Genomic DNA, 17,587 nt, shown 5'->3' on the forward strand with positions numbered 1-17,587 from the left:
TTTGGTAAAAAAAAGAGAACTTCGTTAACAATGACACTAGAGGCTGAATGTACATTAATAACGAGTTTACAGCGCAGACACATATCGTTGTATATTCACGTGAAACATCGATGGTTGCGTATGCGTCTAATTGGAAGCCGGATACCACAAATCTGACTTTGTGAGGGAATTCGCGAGAAAAGCTAGAGGTAGGATTGTAAATTGCGGGATTCGGAGTGGTTCCTTCAATCCTTCCCTAATTGTCGTGAGAAAAACGACGTGGGAAAAGCTTTAGCTCCTACAATCAGACCTCTAGCCTTTCCGGAGGATCCCCTCACCACGTCGGATTCGTGGCATGCTACGTAAAAGCGGTGAAGCAATGATTTTTAGTGGTTTGAAATCGTCCGCACAGCTGAAATTGGGCACATTGATCCAATTTGATTTGATTGTCCTTCCCCAGTCTTTTTTTTAATTCTTTGAGGAGTTTCTGAATGATATTTGTTCTATGTCAACCTCTATCCTCTAATTCAAAAATTATTATAGAAAAAGTGTGATCGATCGATTATAATCTATGTGGTTCAGAATTGATTTGCTCTAATAGTTACATCCCTTCGAAAGTCAGGATTTATTCGCATGTGTTAGCTCCGGAATTCCCACAGTTATCCAGAAGAAATTTTCGAATAAGTGACATCTGCTCCAGTAAGCTGTTCGCAGTTTTAGTCTTTAGATGAACTCGGCTATGCACAGCTTGATCTTTACACTAAGCATATAGCGCTGAGAGAATCAATTAGGTATTCGAGGTTGAGGTTTATCACTCACTTCACGTGCTCATCCCGGGCATCGCCCATTACAGCGATGAGCACTCAGCAATATGACGTCGATGTGTTTCTTCCACCAACATTGCCACCTTTCGCCAAACTTCAACGTAAAACGACGTAGAATTACGTACACGAACACGACGATACTCGCAATTGCAAAGAATGTTAAAATTTCAAAGAACTATCCATACTTATTTTCATCGAAACTGGAGAAGTCCCATGCCATCCTTACAATTAGCTCGAAACTATAAAATCTAACCTTGCACAGAGATTTGCGCGGGATGAGAAGTTATTCAAAGCAGCTGGCAATTTATTTCCATACAGAATTAAATCTATAATACGAATATGGAGATCAAAATCTGAACGTGGAGATCAGTAACTATCGATATGTTCGAATCAATAGCGATCGACTAGTAACTGTTCCAATCCTCGTTTTTAACACTCAGCTTTCAAAAAGTCTCTTATAAAAAGGTCCAGAAGAGTTTTTACAAGTATATTTTCCCTATATTAAATATAAAAAGTTAAAGGGATTCGATTCTATCAAGAGGCGCTCAGAGAAACAGTAGATAAACAGAAAAAAGTATTTAATGAATAACATATTTTAATATAGCATAACATCAATTTCAGGCTGAAAAATCTGAAAATTATCGAATCTTATTTACGGAGGTGCAATAGACTGACTATTACTGAAGAATTATAAGTATTTCGTGAATTCCAGATCAAAAATACGAAAATTCACTAACTTTAGGGTACGAACTGCGAAAACAGAGCTGATCTTTGACGAACAGCTACTTCTTTGTCATTTTCAGACCAAAAATCTGAGAATTATCAAATCTCAATTGCCGAGTTTCTTGATTGTTTGGATATTTACTAATTGATTATTAATAGGAAATCTGAAATTATTTTACATAGCCCCATGTCTTCTCGAGTTCAAAGAAAGTGAAATAGCCAGATACGGATAATAGGAATATTACTACAAGTGATGGTCTAACGAAAAAGAAGCCAACAAAGAAAAATATTGCTGTTTGTGGTGTAAAAGTTGGAAACACGAGAGCTGGTGACCAGAATAGTTGGATTTCGATAATCCAGAGGACGTGCAGACGAGGATCACAACTGATTGATTGGTGGGCGCAAACGAACAAGGATGGGGCGAAATGAGCTGTTGAGTTTATTTTTGGTTTTTACTTGGTTCATACAACTGTTTTTTCGATCTTTTCATTTGAAATTATGTAGAAAAGAGAGATACACGGTGAGGAATACTTTTTTTTTGAGATATTTCCTTTCCAAAGGCTATCAGATCTCTGAAAGTCTCATTTCCATGGGAAGTCCCATGGATGTTGTCGTGTGACCTCGTGGAAAGTGCTAACATATACATGTCTCATGTCTCATTCCTCATTAAAAATTCCAAAGTTGTGGAAAATGAAATTGGTCATTTTTCTCTAGTGTACTTCAATTTTGTTCAAATTTTAAGTAAAGAAATCTAGTAAATTAGAATTACATTAGAAGATCTTGGAATGGGAAACTTGTTTCAGTTTTCTTCGATATCCTGAGATTCTAAAAAAAAAAATAACGTAAAGCAGAAGGATCCGTGACAGTGTTATCCATTGTTGTGAAGCTCTGCATTGTCACCAGGATATTTTCTATACGAGCTACAGTCAATCGTCCACTCTAATGTATTCTATTTTCGCATTCTCATTGTTTTTCCGTATTCCTACATCCAGAAAAGAGAATGTTACCGTTCCTATAAATATTAAGTGTTCTGTATTTAAAGGCATCACCCCACGAATCTGAGGTGGTGCAGTTTTCAGGTGGAGTATTCGTATACAGGATGGGAGACTACGGAGAGGAGGGTGATTCCGTCCACTTCTTCCTAATTGCCGTAAAAAACGGCCCGGAAGATGCGGCGCCGCACAAGACTGGCGCGCTCCAATCGAACCTCTTGTACAAAATGGTGCGCCAAAACAAATGAAGCTGTATCTTCCGGGCCTTTTACGGCAATTAGGAAGAAATGGACGGAATCACCTCCCTCTCCGTAGTCTTCCATCCCGTGTACGAATACTCCACCTGAAATTTGCACCACCTCAGATTCGTGGGGAGATGCCTTTAAGCTGTAGCGTTTAGGAAGGTATATAAGACTATGCTATAAAGAATAAATAAATGCTATAAAAATATGATATAAAGGGTTTTTTTTTAGCCTCTCACCTTGAATAAACGTCTTCCATGGCTGTGTTAAAGACCACCGTAGCGAATTCAATCGATAAAACTGGGAATTGGTGTTGATGATAAGTTTTCTTCAGGTTATGCTAACTACTTAATGGAATTATAAGCAGCTCATCAGCACACAGGTGACAGGATCGACCAGCTCGCTTTACGAAGAAGAAAAAAAAACAACTAACGTCCCGTACATTTTTACACAATACACCAAAGTGCACACAAGCGGGAAGCAAAGTGAAAACAACGGACAACGGTCGAACATTTAGAGAAGAATTTGAGAAGAATGGTGGTTGCAGACGATTCGGAGAACAAGACATCATTCACAAAGAAACACCTTTTCCGTAAAAAACGATCAACTTCAAGGTCAAAACGTATATAAATCACTATTTAAAGCGAATCTATAGGAAACGGGCACAGCAATGAAACATAAATATTACCACAGAGTACATACAGTTTGCTTTGCACCGGGAAAAAAAACGAATCGATGCGATCGTTCAGGATTCGGTGAGGTTCTACCAGTCCCTACGATTGATTTTTATCGAAGCAGAGTCAAATCGAGGACGATTTTGATCCGCTCTATCGCTTGAAAATTCACATTTCACTGCGCCTACGTACTATTTCAACAAATAAATCGGTATTGATTTTTCCGAAACTGCATACGACTTGATTCTTCAGTACACACTACTGTATTCATCGATCTAATCTACTCTCTACGGATATTCTCGTTCAATTCTTCGTCAGAAAAAAAAAACCATCGTTACCGTGCACGTGAACAAAGCCAACAAGCACATCACACGAAACGTTGCACTCAATGCGCTGGCGTTCTCAGAACGCAAAAAAAAACCCAACCACCGAAGCGAATTGCACACACCTGCGCAGCAGTAGCGCCAACAGTGCTGCTGCTGTAGATGTTTCTAACTCCTCTGCACTCCTGTTTTCCGCCATCGTTAACGAATCGGGAGCATTTCTGATTCGTGCGAAATTCCTTCTTTTTTCTGAAAGTCTCAATGATTAAAAAAATAGATAATCTTGTTGTTATTTACGTGAATGATGAGAGTTGAGCGCGAATCACCATGGCTACTCGCACGGAATCCTTATAGCTCGTCCGCGTTTTTAGTATGATGAGCCGAAGAGTGGAGCGTTCGGATCATCGCTAACTAAGTAGTTTCCTTTTCGCTTGAATTCGTTTTTTTTTGTCTTCTCGACTCATTTCTTTCTGATTTTCTAGAACAAAATCTTCGCAGCTCAACTCATTCTTTCCGATTTTTAAAGAAAAAAAGAAGAAGGAAAGTTTTAAAAATGAAAAAATTTAAAGAAAATTCCACCAGGATTTTGCTCATTCCCTCAATTTGTATAGACCAATCTTCCTCGTAAAACCTCTTGTTTCCAGGATGCTCAAGAAGAATTCCGTTAGTTTACGACGAAATTGATTTTACGTGTCAACTGCTTGAATTTCCATTGTTTTTTTTTCCAAAACTAGAATGTTCGGCGATGTTTTTTTTTGCCTTTGTTCTGTTTTTCTAACTCACTTCCTCATTCCATGATAGTGCGAGATATTGATTTTTTTTTCTGAATATTACATGCATGAAGGAGTCTTTCAGTCGAAAAAAAGAGGACATAAAGGAGCTCTTCCATTTCCCTTCTGTAATGTTTTGTTTCTTCCAAAATTGTCGTTCCCCAAAAATATGAGACATAAGCTGTATCCGATCGAAACTGCTAAAGCAGCGAAATTTTTTGATCTGAAATTTCTGCTCAATTTTAACTTTTACTTCCGTCACATAAAATCCACGTGATGATCAGGCGAATCACCTAAACAAATGTTGCAAATTTTCGCAATATCTATATATATATACTATACTATATCAATCCGTGCAAAATCAGAAATTCTTAACGAATCACTTGCATGAGGAATCCTATCGCAGGTTTTTTTAGCAGCACAGGCTTAGTGCGAGGGACTTGTTGCCCCTCAGCAGCCAGTCGAATCCTGCTGCTCTGTTTACAACAAAGAATTCTGCAAACCTGCAAGAAAAAAAAACTTTTCTGTATTAGACCAGCTACAACTGCAGTTAACATGCAAATTTCTCATGCAAAATCTAATATTTGACTCATCTCCTGGAAAATAAACACGCTAGAACCGAAAAGCAGCCCACCTTCCTTCTGTTTATACTGCCGTCGCACTCTACGAGAGATTTTGCACTCCGCTACGACCGCGTTTTCGATTAGGAATTTTCTGGAAGCGATAGTGACAAGAAAACTCCAAACTTTCATGCTCGCATAGAGGGGGAAGTGTTCTTGCTCCACATTTGCTTTGCTCTCATTGGCTAACAATGTAAAAGCCCCGCCCACGACAAATTGATATAAATCAGAAAACGAATCCTAATGACCCAAAATTTTAAGAGAAAATTCCAATTATTGGAAAATTATGGTGTGGCATTCATAATCACAATAATCATTTATTGAACTCAGTCTATTATCCAGAAATAAATGTAATTAAACGAAGAGCTATAGTTTAGTGGAAAAAACCACTATATTTTCTAATAGTGTGCCTGCGAGGATTTTAGATGAGACCCTTTATTTGCCTGACATTTCTGCTCCCAAGTAAAAGTAAAGGGTTTCATTTAAAAACCTCCCAGTCTCACAATTAGAAAATATAGACAGAAGTATGACGTGGATTCAGGGGAAAAAAAGAAGAACCTTTGAATTAAAAACTTAGAGACCTAAAGGTTCGAACGAGCGCTACTGGTGGATTGCTTTTAAAGTTCCGAATGGTACAACATTTTAGAAGAAAGTCATCTGATATTTCAAGAGATTCAACTATTTTAAAGTTCACATATCTTGGGTGCTGATGTGTGAACATCAAGTTCCTACTGGATGACTAACGTTGTTTCAAGTTTAAAGACGAACAAAACTTTGTCATTCTTTAAGAAATTCAGTCGAACAGAACTATTGCAATGTTTTTCCTCACGTTGTCGAAGTGGATGAAATCTCCATCTACTTTAAAGCATATAAAGTGGGTTGGACTTTTACAACATGAATTTACTGTATATGTATAGATTAGTCTTCCTAACGTGATTGTGTTTTCACTTGTGAAATGTGTTTCGACAACATGTTCTTTTTTCTTGGATACAGTAATCGTGGAAGTGCCTTCCTGGGCGGCAGTTCTTCTTAGGACCCACAACAAAGAAAATTGAAGTTTGTTGTGAAATTTAGGGGAGTCAGAGACGGCAAATCACGGTCAGCGCTCGACTGTGATTAACGTCATTCTCTTCTCAGAACAAAAATTTTTCTATATTCTCGAGATCTCTTGAGATTAGTATCGATATGCGAAGAATTCACGCAGTTACGATATTTTGTCAAATTCCACGATAACAGTGAGTTGAGATCAAATTTATCATGGAAATCATGGTAAAATCAAATCAAAATCAAATAAAATCCATTCATCTCAATCTTGAGAATTCGGTGACGTTTCATCTTTGTGGAATAGGTGATTCATTCTGTGTGAAACAATTTAGTGATTTATGGATGCAATCCACGAAACACGTAAGACATTGCGCAAAGAACAAACAAAGGGAAATTGACGTGTTTTTTTTTGAAGATATGTTATAGGTGCAACTTCACTTCCATCCCTCTACGCTGACTATGGGACTGAACGTTTTTCTTCTCTCTTTCTTTTTTTTCGTCCACGTATAGTTGCAAAAAATTCCTGTGGTTGTGTTAAGTGATGAAATCGAAATTCTATTCTAAATTTAATCCTATTATTATCTATTAGATTAAAGTGGGATGTCCTACTTTTGCCTGAAATTATGCCCTCGGATAATTGATCCGAAGATTCAGAGGATCGTGAATCGATTAAAAATCTAAATTTCCTATCATAAACATGAATCTGTGCAATTTTGCATCGATACAAACGCGACACTATTCAGTGCATTTATTTCTGAATTTAATTTTATTTATTAATACCGTTTATTATTACTTAATATTATTTTATTTTTATTTCTTTTAAAAAAAGAAGTCCCTAGATTCCAAAATCACCGTCCTAAATTCTTTAAAATTTTTAGTCTCTGGATAAGAACAGATTAGAGAAAATCTCTACGCGCCATGGAGTTTCAAATATTTAAAAGTATGAATATTCGTAGCACACGAATATGTTTTTCCTATATGTATATTTCCAAATCTTGCTCATACAGTACACTACAGTACATTATTCTGGAGCATTTTTTCCCCATGTAAACACAAATTCTCAGTAAAAGCATTTATTTCCAACAAATTTCAATGAGTCACAACCCTTTCATTAAATTATAATATATGATTGCAAAACGTAAGTATTGATACAATCATAGTTTTTATTTTGATTTTTTATCCTTTTCTTCTGCCGCTGAAAAAAATGCAAATATTTGGCGGTAAAAAGTGTGAATAAAAAAATTTAACAAACTGCAATTCCGTATATAAAATTGGAAGGAAAATCGTATAATTTTTTTAAATCTTTACTAAAATTTCTTCTTATTTCTTGTTCCCTACATTAAAATAACGATCTATAATATGAACAACGTTAGAACGTAGTGATGAAGATTTAAAATATAAATTTAAAAAATTCAATCAAATAAATTCTTGTAGTGGTTTTAAGACGAACATCAAAGCAGAAAGATATATCAAAATTTCCAAGTTTTACGAATTATCAATTAACTGTGATGTTTGTTTTTCTTAGTTTTTTTTCTTTTAATTAAAAAATTATTTTTCTTCACAACTGTTATTATTTAGACTTCATTATTTAGACAATTTAATCTTAAGAATTAATTGTTCCCGGTGCTCGCTACAGTAATGTTTTAAGTGCTTTAAGCTCACAAGCGCAGCATTTGTTAGGACGAGCACCAGATAAAAGCAACTGTTCTGCTCAATTGTCCACTTTTTTCCGTATTTCTAGCCTCTTTTTCCTATTTTTTTTTATTTATCGATGTACATCTAAATGTATTACGTGCTGAATGCTGAAGCACGTGTATGTAGCTAGGTGTCGGTTGCAAATGTAGGTGGCCGGCCTGGATTGAGCTCATTCCCTCACAATCCTATTTCCTCAAACCCCTTTTCCACGTCTATCCGGATGGTCCACCGGCCACCTTAGGCTTCTTAGGCTTATTTTGCCTTAGGCGAGCATCTCTATAGATTGCATCTTTTCTGCCCGATTTGGGTAAAATTGTGAAAATTAGACCCATTTCTTTCAGATAACCCTCAAATCCCTCCTCTAGACTAGACGATCTAGACGATCCAGAACTTTCTAATCAGCTGATAAGCAATTTCCTATGACCTGTTCCGTTAAATGGTTACTTTTTGCTATCCCATAACGTAGTTGAACGTAGTTATCGGAAAATATCCTTGATCCTGGTTATTAATAGATTGACCCATAAGTAAAACTTTTTTAAATTATGCATCAACCTAATAAAAACTGAGACGTTTTTTTCTTTAAAAAAAACTCCTTAATCTTGCACACGAAAAAAAAGCAGTTCTTTCTCTACAACATAGCACTCTTGGTTTCTCTGCTGATTTAATTTTTGTTAATTTTTAGACCAATATTATTCGTGATTATTTCACTGTGGCATGAACTGGGTTTTGAAGGAAAAAGTATCGAGTATCGCCTACTGTGCGGTCTTGATGGGACCCTAATTATTTGATACATGACACTTGACATACATGATATTTGATATGCGGTTAGACGACTTAAATCACAGTCTCAGTCATAACGGCCAGCTCTAGTGGGGAAATTTATCACCTTTTCCTTATTTTTTCAGCGCTGACGTAATTGAATCACGGAAGACCGATCAGTGTATGTGCAAAGCGAAAAACTATTGCAAAAAACAGATCTTCATAATTTAGCGCTACAGTCAGATTAAAACGAGCTGAACCTTAATGCGATTGTGTAGGTGGTTGCACTGAAGCTGGCGGTGTGGGACCTTCGCCGACTGTGCACATTGGCGTTGCAGCTAAAGAGGGTCTCACCTCGAATGCAGTTGGATTTAGGTCATTCTTGATCGATCAGGTCAAAATCACAGATTATTTGGCACCCAGGATGGAATCGTACATGGGGCTGATCCCTACTCGTTGTGTTCTTTCCTTTTTGTCTTCTCACTATGTATTTACTGTGCTTGTCTACTAGTATTTATTCTTGCTATGTCCTCCTTGGAGCGCCATTGAGCGTAATAAATAAATAAATAAATAAATAAATAGCAGCTATCACTTATTTGTCGAGGCGACCGTATCTCGTCAATGCTTTAACTAAGCGCTTTCGCTCCCAACTCAGTCAAAATTGCTAGAACTGGTAATCCTAGTAAGGTGCGAAATTCTGAGACGGAATCACATCCTGAGAAATCACATCCTCTCATCAAGTGAGATCGCTTACACCAAGTGCCTAGAGCGAAAAACACTTAGGTAACAGTACCCAAGGATAGATTATCACATGTTTCACCACATTGGGTCACCATATCCGTCCAGCTACAGTGATTAATCGTTCTCTTACATCTTTTCTAAAGATATCGAATGTTTCCACGTCTTTTGAACGCAAAAACTTTCAATCCTTCTTCTCATGGATTCACTGCAGATGCTATGAGACGGACATATGTGAAAGATGCTCCAGTAAATCAGCGTTAAAAATTCTGCTCGCGAGAACCCTTCTCTCCTTTGTATGCAAGCATTTATTTTCCCCGCTTCCACACACTCTATTCATACTTCTCAGCCTCTACCGTAATTTTCCCACTACCATTCAGGTCCCATCACTTCCTATTTCTTCAGTAACCGGGCACCTGTTGTGCTTTTAATTTATTCGTCTCATAAAACAGGAAAATTTCTGTATTTTTAAATTGATATAATCCCTAATTGTTAAGATCGAGTACTCAACTGAAATTATCGCTTTGTAGATCATTCGAATATTATTAAGAAATATCCAGCAATCATTTTAGCATCCAAATAGCGTCCACTTCCTCTTTCTTTTATTTATTATTGATTTTTTTTTACTTTTCATGGATGAGAACGGATGTTCGATGGATGAGAACGTTTGCGCAGAGCACCTTATCTCATGAGTCTACAATATTTAGAGGTTCCCGCATGTAAATCCAATTTTTAGTTAACATTTGTTTACAGAGCAGCAGAAGCGCCTTTTTTGATGAAAGAAGTTTTGGAAAGAAAGTTTTTTTTTTTTTGATTTGCAACAGTCATGTGTTAAAAAAATTCCCTCACATTCCTCTTCAGACTATTAAAACTCTCTTCAAATACCAAATATTCGTTGAAACTTAACAAAATTCTGTTCCTAATCTCTTTCTATCTTTTTCCGATGATAGACTGGAGACCAATAAGGTTTGGGAAGAGAAGAAAGAAAGGAAGGAGAGAGAAAAATTAAGTAGGTAGTGAGTCCAAAAAAAGTTTCTTCTATGTAGATTAGGGAAATTATGCAAAGATAAAAGGATTTCTTTGCTTAGTCACCTCTTAAACTCTCATCCCCATAAATTTTATATATTCGCCCTCGAAAATAGATCCTATTCCTGCATAATAGTTTCTTTTTCTCTAATTTCATATAATTTACAGGTATAGGAGCAGAGATGATTCGCTCTATACACCAACAAGCGTAAGTTCTTAATATCTTAACAAGATTGCCTTTTGGGGCAGTAGGCCATCGATTATTGATTACTTATTGATCGATTAAATATTTTCAGAGTTAGAACAGGCACACGAGTAGTGTCAACAACTGCTCCTAGCCTCCTTCATGGTGATAACGTTGATCTTAATGATCCGAAGCAAATGGCCTTACATAAACTCTATCGACCTGAACGTATTACACCATCAAAAAGAGGCGTGGATTTATTGAAAACACCACATCTTAATAAGGTACACACATACTTTCCGTGTTCGACGAAAAGAGTTTGTTCGATCGATCAATTAGTCCCTCTTCAAGCTATTAATTTTACGCGGAGAAAAAAAAATGAACGGGAACGACCTTGAAACCATTCTTCCCTGGTGCTTCGGCACACGCTGGAGAAAAAATCGCTGAGAATAAAGAACGATCGTGATGGTATCAGCTTTTTCTGACGTGCATCTGCTCCCCTGATGCATTCCAAGAGAAATGATTAACGCCAGATATTTTACTCATTTATCTTCTGTCTGGTCCTCTTGTGAAGTGGGCTTTATGAGGTTGCGCCGGTACTATGAGGAGAAGTACGAGATTCGAAGAACAGGAAAAGAACAGGCGATCTTTTGCTTAGACAAAATTCCATGGAATACCTGCGAAATTTTTTGTGGATGGGAGATAGGAAATGAAAACAAGTTTACAGTTCTACAAGTTCCTGAAATTATTAAAATCTAGCGAACTCTGCAAATCTAGTCACTGCTGCTTTTTGTGAATTTTTGCTCGTGTAAGGCTGCCCGCAGAGTTCAGAGCCGGCGGTTGGCCGGCTCTGCGGTTTTGGTGCTTATTGAGCGGACTGTTGTGAACAGTCAATGACCACCAAAACCGCAGAGCCGCCAAACTGCTCCGAACTCTGCAGGCAGCCTAAGAAACTGCTGTGCTAAACCTACCAGGTTGTTCGGAAAGTATTGCACCAATTTTTCTTCGATTCTCTTTTATAACTTTATTTTAAAGAGTTATAATTCAACAATTTATTCACATCTTTAACATCTTTAACCTTACTCCATCTATTGGGCAAATCATTGGTGCATCCTGCTCAGAATTGAGAAGGCTCCGATGCGAAAGAATTCCTGACCACTGCCGTCAGGTCGTCGCATTTGTCGATGTTCTTTCAGTAAGGGTGAATATTACTAAATTATTTATAAAGTGATGAAATAGCAGAATGAAAGCGCAATGTCCAACGAATAAGACGAATGGGGAACCTGGTGCGGTGTAACTTTTTTGAGACTGTTCGAAACGATGTTTTTGTTCAGAAGTTTTTGTGCATTTATGATTGCGAACTGACAATAGCGAAGTAAGAAAAAAAAAACAGACACGCGCCTCCTTGTGCGCTCGGATATGAAAAGTTTCGAGAACATTCTAGTAGATTCTTGCGCTTGCTAGAGTATTCGACTCATTGCTGATAAAATTCTAGATTTTTCACATTGGTGCAACTTTCCGAACAACCCAGCAAAACCCAAATTTACTAGATTTTCAATAATAATTATTAGTAGAAAAATAATTGGTCTAGAATAACTAGGTTCTCATAAATGAATTAGAAATGCTCTAGCTAGTATAGGGAATGAATGACATTTGTCAGTTAACAGCTAAAATAGATCTAACGTGATAGTCCGACAGTCGTGGCACGCGATAGACTTTATGCACGGAGTCCGTCGTTGAGGGAAATTATTCAAAATTAAACTTAACGGATTTAAATGAAAAAAAGAAATAATTGAAGATATTATTAACTCTAAATGTCTTCCCGATCTTTCTCGTCCAGCTTTTTTTCGTTTGGATCATCTAGGTTCAATTTAGGGAATGGCATTTTCCCTATTCGAACGTCAATATCTCGGTTTGCATGGACTTATTCCGCCAGCGTTCATGACAGAAGAACAACAAGCGTATCGTATAATGGCGAAACTTCGTAAACAACCTGATAATCTTTCAAAGTAAAATTAATTTTATTAATTATTTTATTAATTATTAATTTGTGAATTCGACTTTGAATGAGGATGAAGCGACTACGATACGACAATTTCAATCGCTTCAGGTATATCCAATTGGATGCGCTGCATGATCGAAATGAGAAGCTCTTCTATCGTGTTCTTTGCGATAACGTCAAGGAACTATTGCCAATTGTCTACACTCCTACAGTAGGATTAGCTTGTCAGAAATTCGGATTCATCTACCGTAATCCAAAGTGAGCAGAAGAACCGTTTTGAAAATATAATTTCTGTTCCTGTAAACCCTAGTTTTTCAGAGGTCTATACGTAACAATCAACGACAACAGCATCAGCAAAATCTATCAAATTCTCAGCAATTGGCCAACACAAAATGTAAAGGTGAGTACATACGTATGTATCCGCCGACTGAGAATGAGGGTCCAGTGAGGAATTCCGTGCTTACCATGTACTCACAGGCTATTGTCGTCACTGATGGAGAGCGAATTCTTGGACTTGGTGATCTCGGCACTTACGGTATTGGTATTCCTGTCGGGAAACTTTCCCTGTACGTTGCTTTGGCCGGAGTTCAACCGGAATGGTGTTTGCCGGTTATTATCGACGTGGGAACTGATAACCTGGTTTGTTCGGAAAGACTTTTTTTTTTGGAAAATCCTTCTCTTAAAATTCACCTTTTTGATATTTCGTACTACATTTTTCCAAAATAATCTCTGTTTATAGGAGATTTTTTTAGTGTACATTAGGATATTTTTTAGGAGATATTTTATGTTTAGGTTTTATGCATCTACATTTTCATCATTACATTGATACTACAATTTACTATTTTAAATAATATTTTGAAATGATATAAAAATAATTTTATAATAATATAATATAATAGTATAATAATGTAATAACACAATAATAATTTTGGAAATATTTTAAATAAATGTATTTCTAAATTATAGGCAGATAAAATAGATTGAAAACCACAATAAATTTTAAGTTAAAATAAATTTGAAATGTTTAATCGTGATTTTAGGGCCTCTTGAATGACCCATTCTATATTGGACTTCGCAGAAAACGGGTTAGAGGAGAAGAGTACGATCTCCTCCTTGATAATTTTATGAAAGCTTGTACAAAAAGGTAATTTAATGTGTGTTTTTGCCTTAAAATGACTTTACTAACCTGAAACGAGGAATTTAATCATAAAAAGTAGCTTAATCCACAACTAAACCACGTTCTATGTACATAGGTTTGGTCGTGACACGCTCATACAATTTGAAGACTTCGCCAATCAGAACGCCTACCGTCTTCTGAATAGATACAAAGACGAATATTGTGTGTTCAACGACGATATTCAAGGTAACCTTAGAATAAGATAACCATTCAGCCGAGAAAGGTGTCGATTCGAAATTCGAGTATTCGAAAGTGGTCAGATTTTTGGGATTCTTAGTAGCAAAAGATACCGTTCACTTCATGCCAGTTAGGTAGGTAAGTAAAAATTCGAAATATGACCAAGTGATTCATCGATCAAAAACTTTTTCATACATTACAACCTACTTTGTAATTTATTTTTACCTCTAAATTTTTCCGATCGTTTTATTTTCTAAACAAAATTTGAACAAACTGTGAACGCGGGAGGCAAAAACATCCCTTTTTTCAAATCTCTGCTGGCATAGTTCACACTGTAGCTATACATATCCTCCCTCCGTTGGTCCCATCAACTCAGTAATCTCGAGACAAAAAGTTGAGGGAGATTTCATCGATGAAATCCAATTTCGCTTAATTTCTCCCATGTACATATGTATATGCATGTATTCCGAGAATGAACACTGTAGATTTTTTTTTCGCAATTTATTCTTTTGTTCCTTCTTCCATGCAGGACCCATGCGTCATTCTAATGCTTCAGGTACTGCTGCTGTTGTTGTTGCTGGTCTTTTAGCAGCCACAAGAGTTACTGGCAAAAAATTGCGAGAGCACCGATTAGTCTTCTTTGGAGCTGGAGCGGTAATTTAAACGACAGCGCTGGATATTTTCATCCATTCATTTCCATTTTTTTTTCAGGCAGCAACTGGTGTGGCCGAATTATGTGTGAGAGCAATGAGCGAAGAAGGACTTTCTGAAGAAGAAGCTTGTTCCAAAATCTTTCTCATGGATATTGATGGATTAGTGACAAAAAGTCGACATAACACGTTACCAGATAATCATTTAAAATTCGCTAAGGTTAGTGATGAAGAAAAGCGTGATTTAAAATACGAAAAGATGAAAGTTTTTTTAAATCCTAGGATATGCCAGATACGAAAAATTTGCTTGAAGTTGTAAAGACTGTAAAACCTGATGGTCTAATTGGTTAGTGGATCAAATTTTTTCATTCTAAATTAATGAAAAAAAAACGAGCATTTCATATCGTCAAATATTTCCAGGTGCTTCGACCGTTGGCGGTTCATTTACAGAAGAAATTATTACGGAAATGGCGAGAATAAACCAACGACCTATTATATTCGCACTCTCAAATCCAACAAGTAAAGCGGAATGTACAGCAGAGGATGCTTATAGAATAACAAATGTATGTCTTCCTCCAAATTGACTAATTTTTTCCCTGGGGCGGATGTAGCGAAGTCGGTAAGAGGTTCCGCTGTGACTGCACGATGGATTCATGGTTCGAAACCGTTCTAGTGCCAACCAGTTCACCTTCAGCCTTTTCTCCAGAATTTTATGGAATTCTATGATTTGCATATTTTCGTTTTAGTGGATATGTTAAGGATGTAGCTCTTGTAGAAAATCAATTTGATTTAAAAACAACATGTTCAGATATGGAACCCAAACGAATACCTCCCTATATTTTCTCCATCATGTACCTTTTTTTAAAGAGTCTCTGCATCGACAGAGACAAAAATAATTACTTTTGCTGCAAACATGCCTCTTCAAACAGTTCATATGTTTACTGGTTAGAGCTATGTATGAACCATTATGTAAACAGCAACTGCCAAAAAAAGTTGTTGCAGAGCTGAACAGAGTAAAAATCTGCTAAGAGCTAGTGGAGGGACGCTTTTCATTTATACGGACCAAAATTTACATATTCTACTGCATTATGTGTCTGGCGTTAACGAATCCGCGTGGGATGCGCCACCACGTTCACCTCAATTCAGAAACGTTTGAGGTTTACGAACGTGTGTCTGGCCTGTACAACGACTTCCGGGGCTGGACAATGGGTCAAGTCAGTGTTTCTATCCTTCCAGACAAGTCTGGTACCAATTTATCGATCCTGGAGGGATGAAAGGCTTGGTGAGTCGGATCCAAACCTCCGATCGTTCAGGCACCGCAGAACCTCTAACCGACTACGCTACACCAGTCCCACTACGTTATATTTACAAATTTTATGTCATCATTCATATTTATTGCAGGTTTGTAAAAATGCGAACGATTAAATAAATAAGTAAGCAAATATTTGCTAAGCATCTTGATTCGTACATCTGTCAAATAATATCGAAGGAAAATGTGGCCAGGCGATTTAATAAATTTAATTTAAAGCGTAGTTTTCCTTCTGATATAAGTTCGAAAAATCTCCCCTCACCCTCAGTTGACGGCACATTGTTACGGTATTTAAAATATTTCAAAAATGTTCATAGATGTTTTAGGGATCGGTCCTCTTCGCTTCTGGTTCTCCGTTTGAAAATGTCGAAATAGACGGTAGAATTTTCAAGCCCGGTCAAGGAAACAACTCGTACATTTTCCCTGGAGTAGCACTTGCAGCTATACTTTTCAAGGCGAAGCACATTCCGGATCAGGTGTTCCTTATCGCTGCTCGCGTAAGTTGATCTTACATGCCGCCGTACACGGAAAATATTCTCGGGCTTAGCTTTAACCCATCTTTTTTCAGTGCACCTCGGAATTTGTAACAGAGAAGTCGCTTCAAACTTATGCACGATTGTATCCACGTTTAAAGGATATCCGAGAATTATCGGTGTTAATAGCAATCGAAGTAAGTCCCCTTTTGCATATTTTAACGCGTATCGCGGATGTGCCACTAAAACCTATGGAAGAGGAAGTGCATATCAAACAAAGAAGGAGCATGCGCTGCAGCGTGGGTGAAAGGATTTGGCGCCAACTATGAACGCAAGTCCCTTCGTTGTTTAAGCTCGAAACGCAGAATAAAACAAATTCTACTGCAAAACATACTACAAGTGAGATAGAGTGTAGAATAATCTGTAAAAGTCATATTTTTTTAATTTTAGGTTGGAAATTATCTGTACGAGCAAAATCTCGCTACTCTCCATCCGGAACCAGAGGACAAGGTGAGTTTGCGTGCAAATGTTTTGAATCAATAGTATAAAAATTGTTTAAAGAGATGATTGCTTTTTATTCTAGGAAATGTTTATTCGTCAACAAATTTACTCCGTTGAATATGATGAGCTCATTAATAGAACATATGAATGGCCTCCAAAAGATATGAAACATGGTTTCCCGGTACCTGTGATGGAACGAGCATCTATGGATGAGGAATAAGTGCTCAGTGAATTTCCCAGTACATCGTATTTGTTACAGGTTTAGACTAGGTTATTTCTTTCATTAGGTGATTCGTAACGCAACGAAATATCTACGGTATATTTTAAGCGTTCGAAAAGATTTATTCGCTTCGGTTTGATGTAGATGTAGTTCATCGCAATGACGTGTTTTTATTGACGAGTTCATTTGATTCGATAGGGTAATTTTAGATAATTCTAGTTATTAACATCACTTGATATTGCCATAATGAATATTTGAGTTCCAGGTAGTAATGCAATTAGGTTTTAATAAAATTTATTTACTTGTTTTTTTTTCGTTTAGTTGCAATGTGTTGTGAAGATATTTCTTCTATAACTTTATATGATAATAACAGTTACTATTATAGCTATAATCGACATATAAATTGCACAGTTGTATGACAAAAGTTACTCAGATATTGCAAAAAGATGCAGTAGTCAGCACACCGCTGAAGTCCAATCTAAGTA

The 17,587-nt window shown here is 36.9% G+C and overlaps 3 protein-coding genes across 4 annotated transcripts; 1 reads left to right on the plus strand and 2 right to left on the minus strand.

Moving 5' to 3' along the window:
- Positions 1–3,523: 3,523 nt before the first annotated feature.
- Positions 3,524–7,264, minus strand: RB195_020091 (uncharacterized protein; the record flags this gene model as incomplete). The annotated part of the gene is made up of 4 exons (XM_064188242.1): positions 3,524–3,593; positions 3,883–4,006; positions 5,162–5,241; positions 7,212–7,264. 4 exons carry the CDS (start codon positions 7,262–7,264, stop codon positions 3,524–3,526), a joined length of 327 nt encoding a protein of 108 aa, XP_064044123.1.
- RB195_020092 (uncharacterized protein) lies at positions 3,561–5,928 on the minus strand (the record flags this gene model as incomplete). Of its 2 annotated transcripts, none has more annotated exons than XM_064188243.1 (5): positions 3,561–3,587; positions 3,883–4,006; positions 4,915–5,030; positions 5,162–5,190; positions 5,892–5,928. In XM_064188243.1, 5 exons carry the CDS (start codon positions 5,926–5,928, stop codon positions 3,561–3,563), a joined length of 333 nt encoding a protein of 110 aa, XP_064044124.1. The 2 variants fall into 2 exon arrangements, with proteins under 2 accessions (XP_064044124.1, XP_064044125.1); XM_064188244.1 differs by lacking the exon at positions 3,561–3,587 and adding an exon at positions 3,588–3,593.
- A 3,327-nt stretch (positions 7,265–10,591) lies between the features above and the next one.
- Positions 10,592–17,102, plus strand: RB195_020093 (uncharacterized protein; the record flags this gene model as incomplete). Its single annotated transcript, XM_064188245.1, has 16 exons — positions 10,592–10,617; positions 10,706–10,877; positions 12,469–12,602; positions 12,704–12,853; positions 12,914–12,995; positions 13,073–13,234; positions 13,636–13,739; positions 13,849–13,958; positions 14,506–14,603; positions 14,661–14,819; positions 14,882–14,945; positions 15,020–15,162; positions 16,235–16,405; positions 16,477–16,578; positions 16,832–16,891; positions 16,965–17,102. The coding sequence occupies 16 exons, from the start codon at positions 10,592–10,594 to the stop codon at positions 17,100–17,102; spliced, it is 1,875 nt and encodes a 624-aa protein (XP_064044126.1).
- Positions 17,103–17,587: the final 485 nt, after the last annotated feature.

Source organism: Necator americanus, chromosome II, assembly GCF_031761385.1.
Source record: "Necator americanus strain Aroian chromosome II, whole genome shotgun sequence".
Taxonomy (NCBI): domain Eukaryota; kingdom Metazoa; phylum Nematoda; class Chromadorea; order Rhabditida; family Ancylostomatidae; genus Necator; species Necator americanus.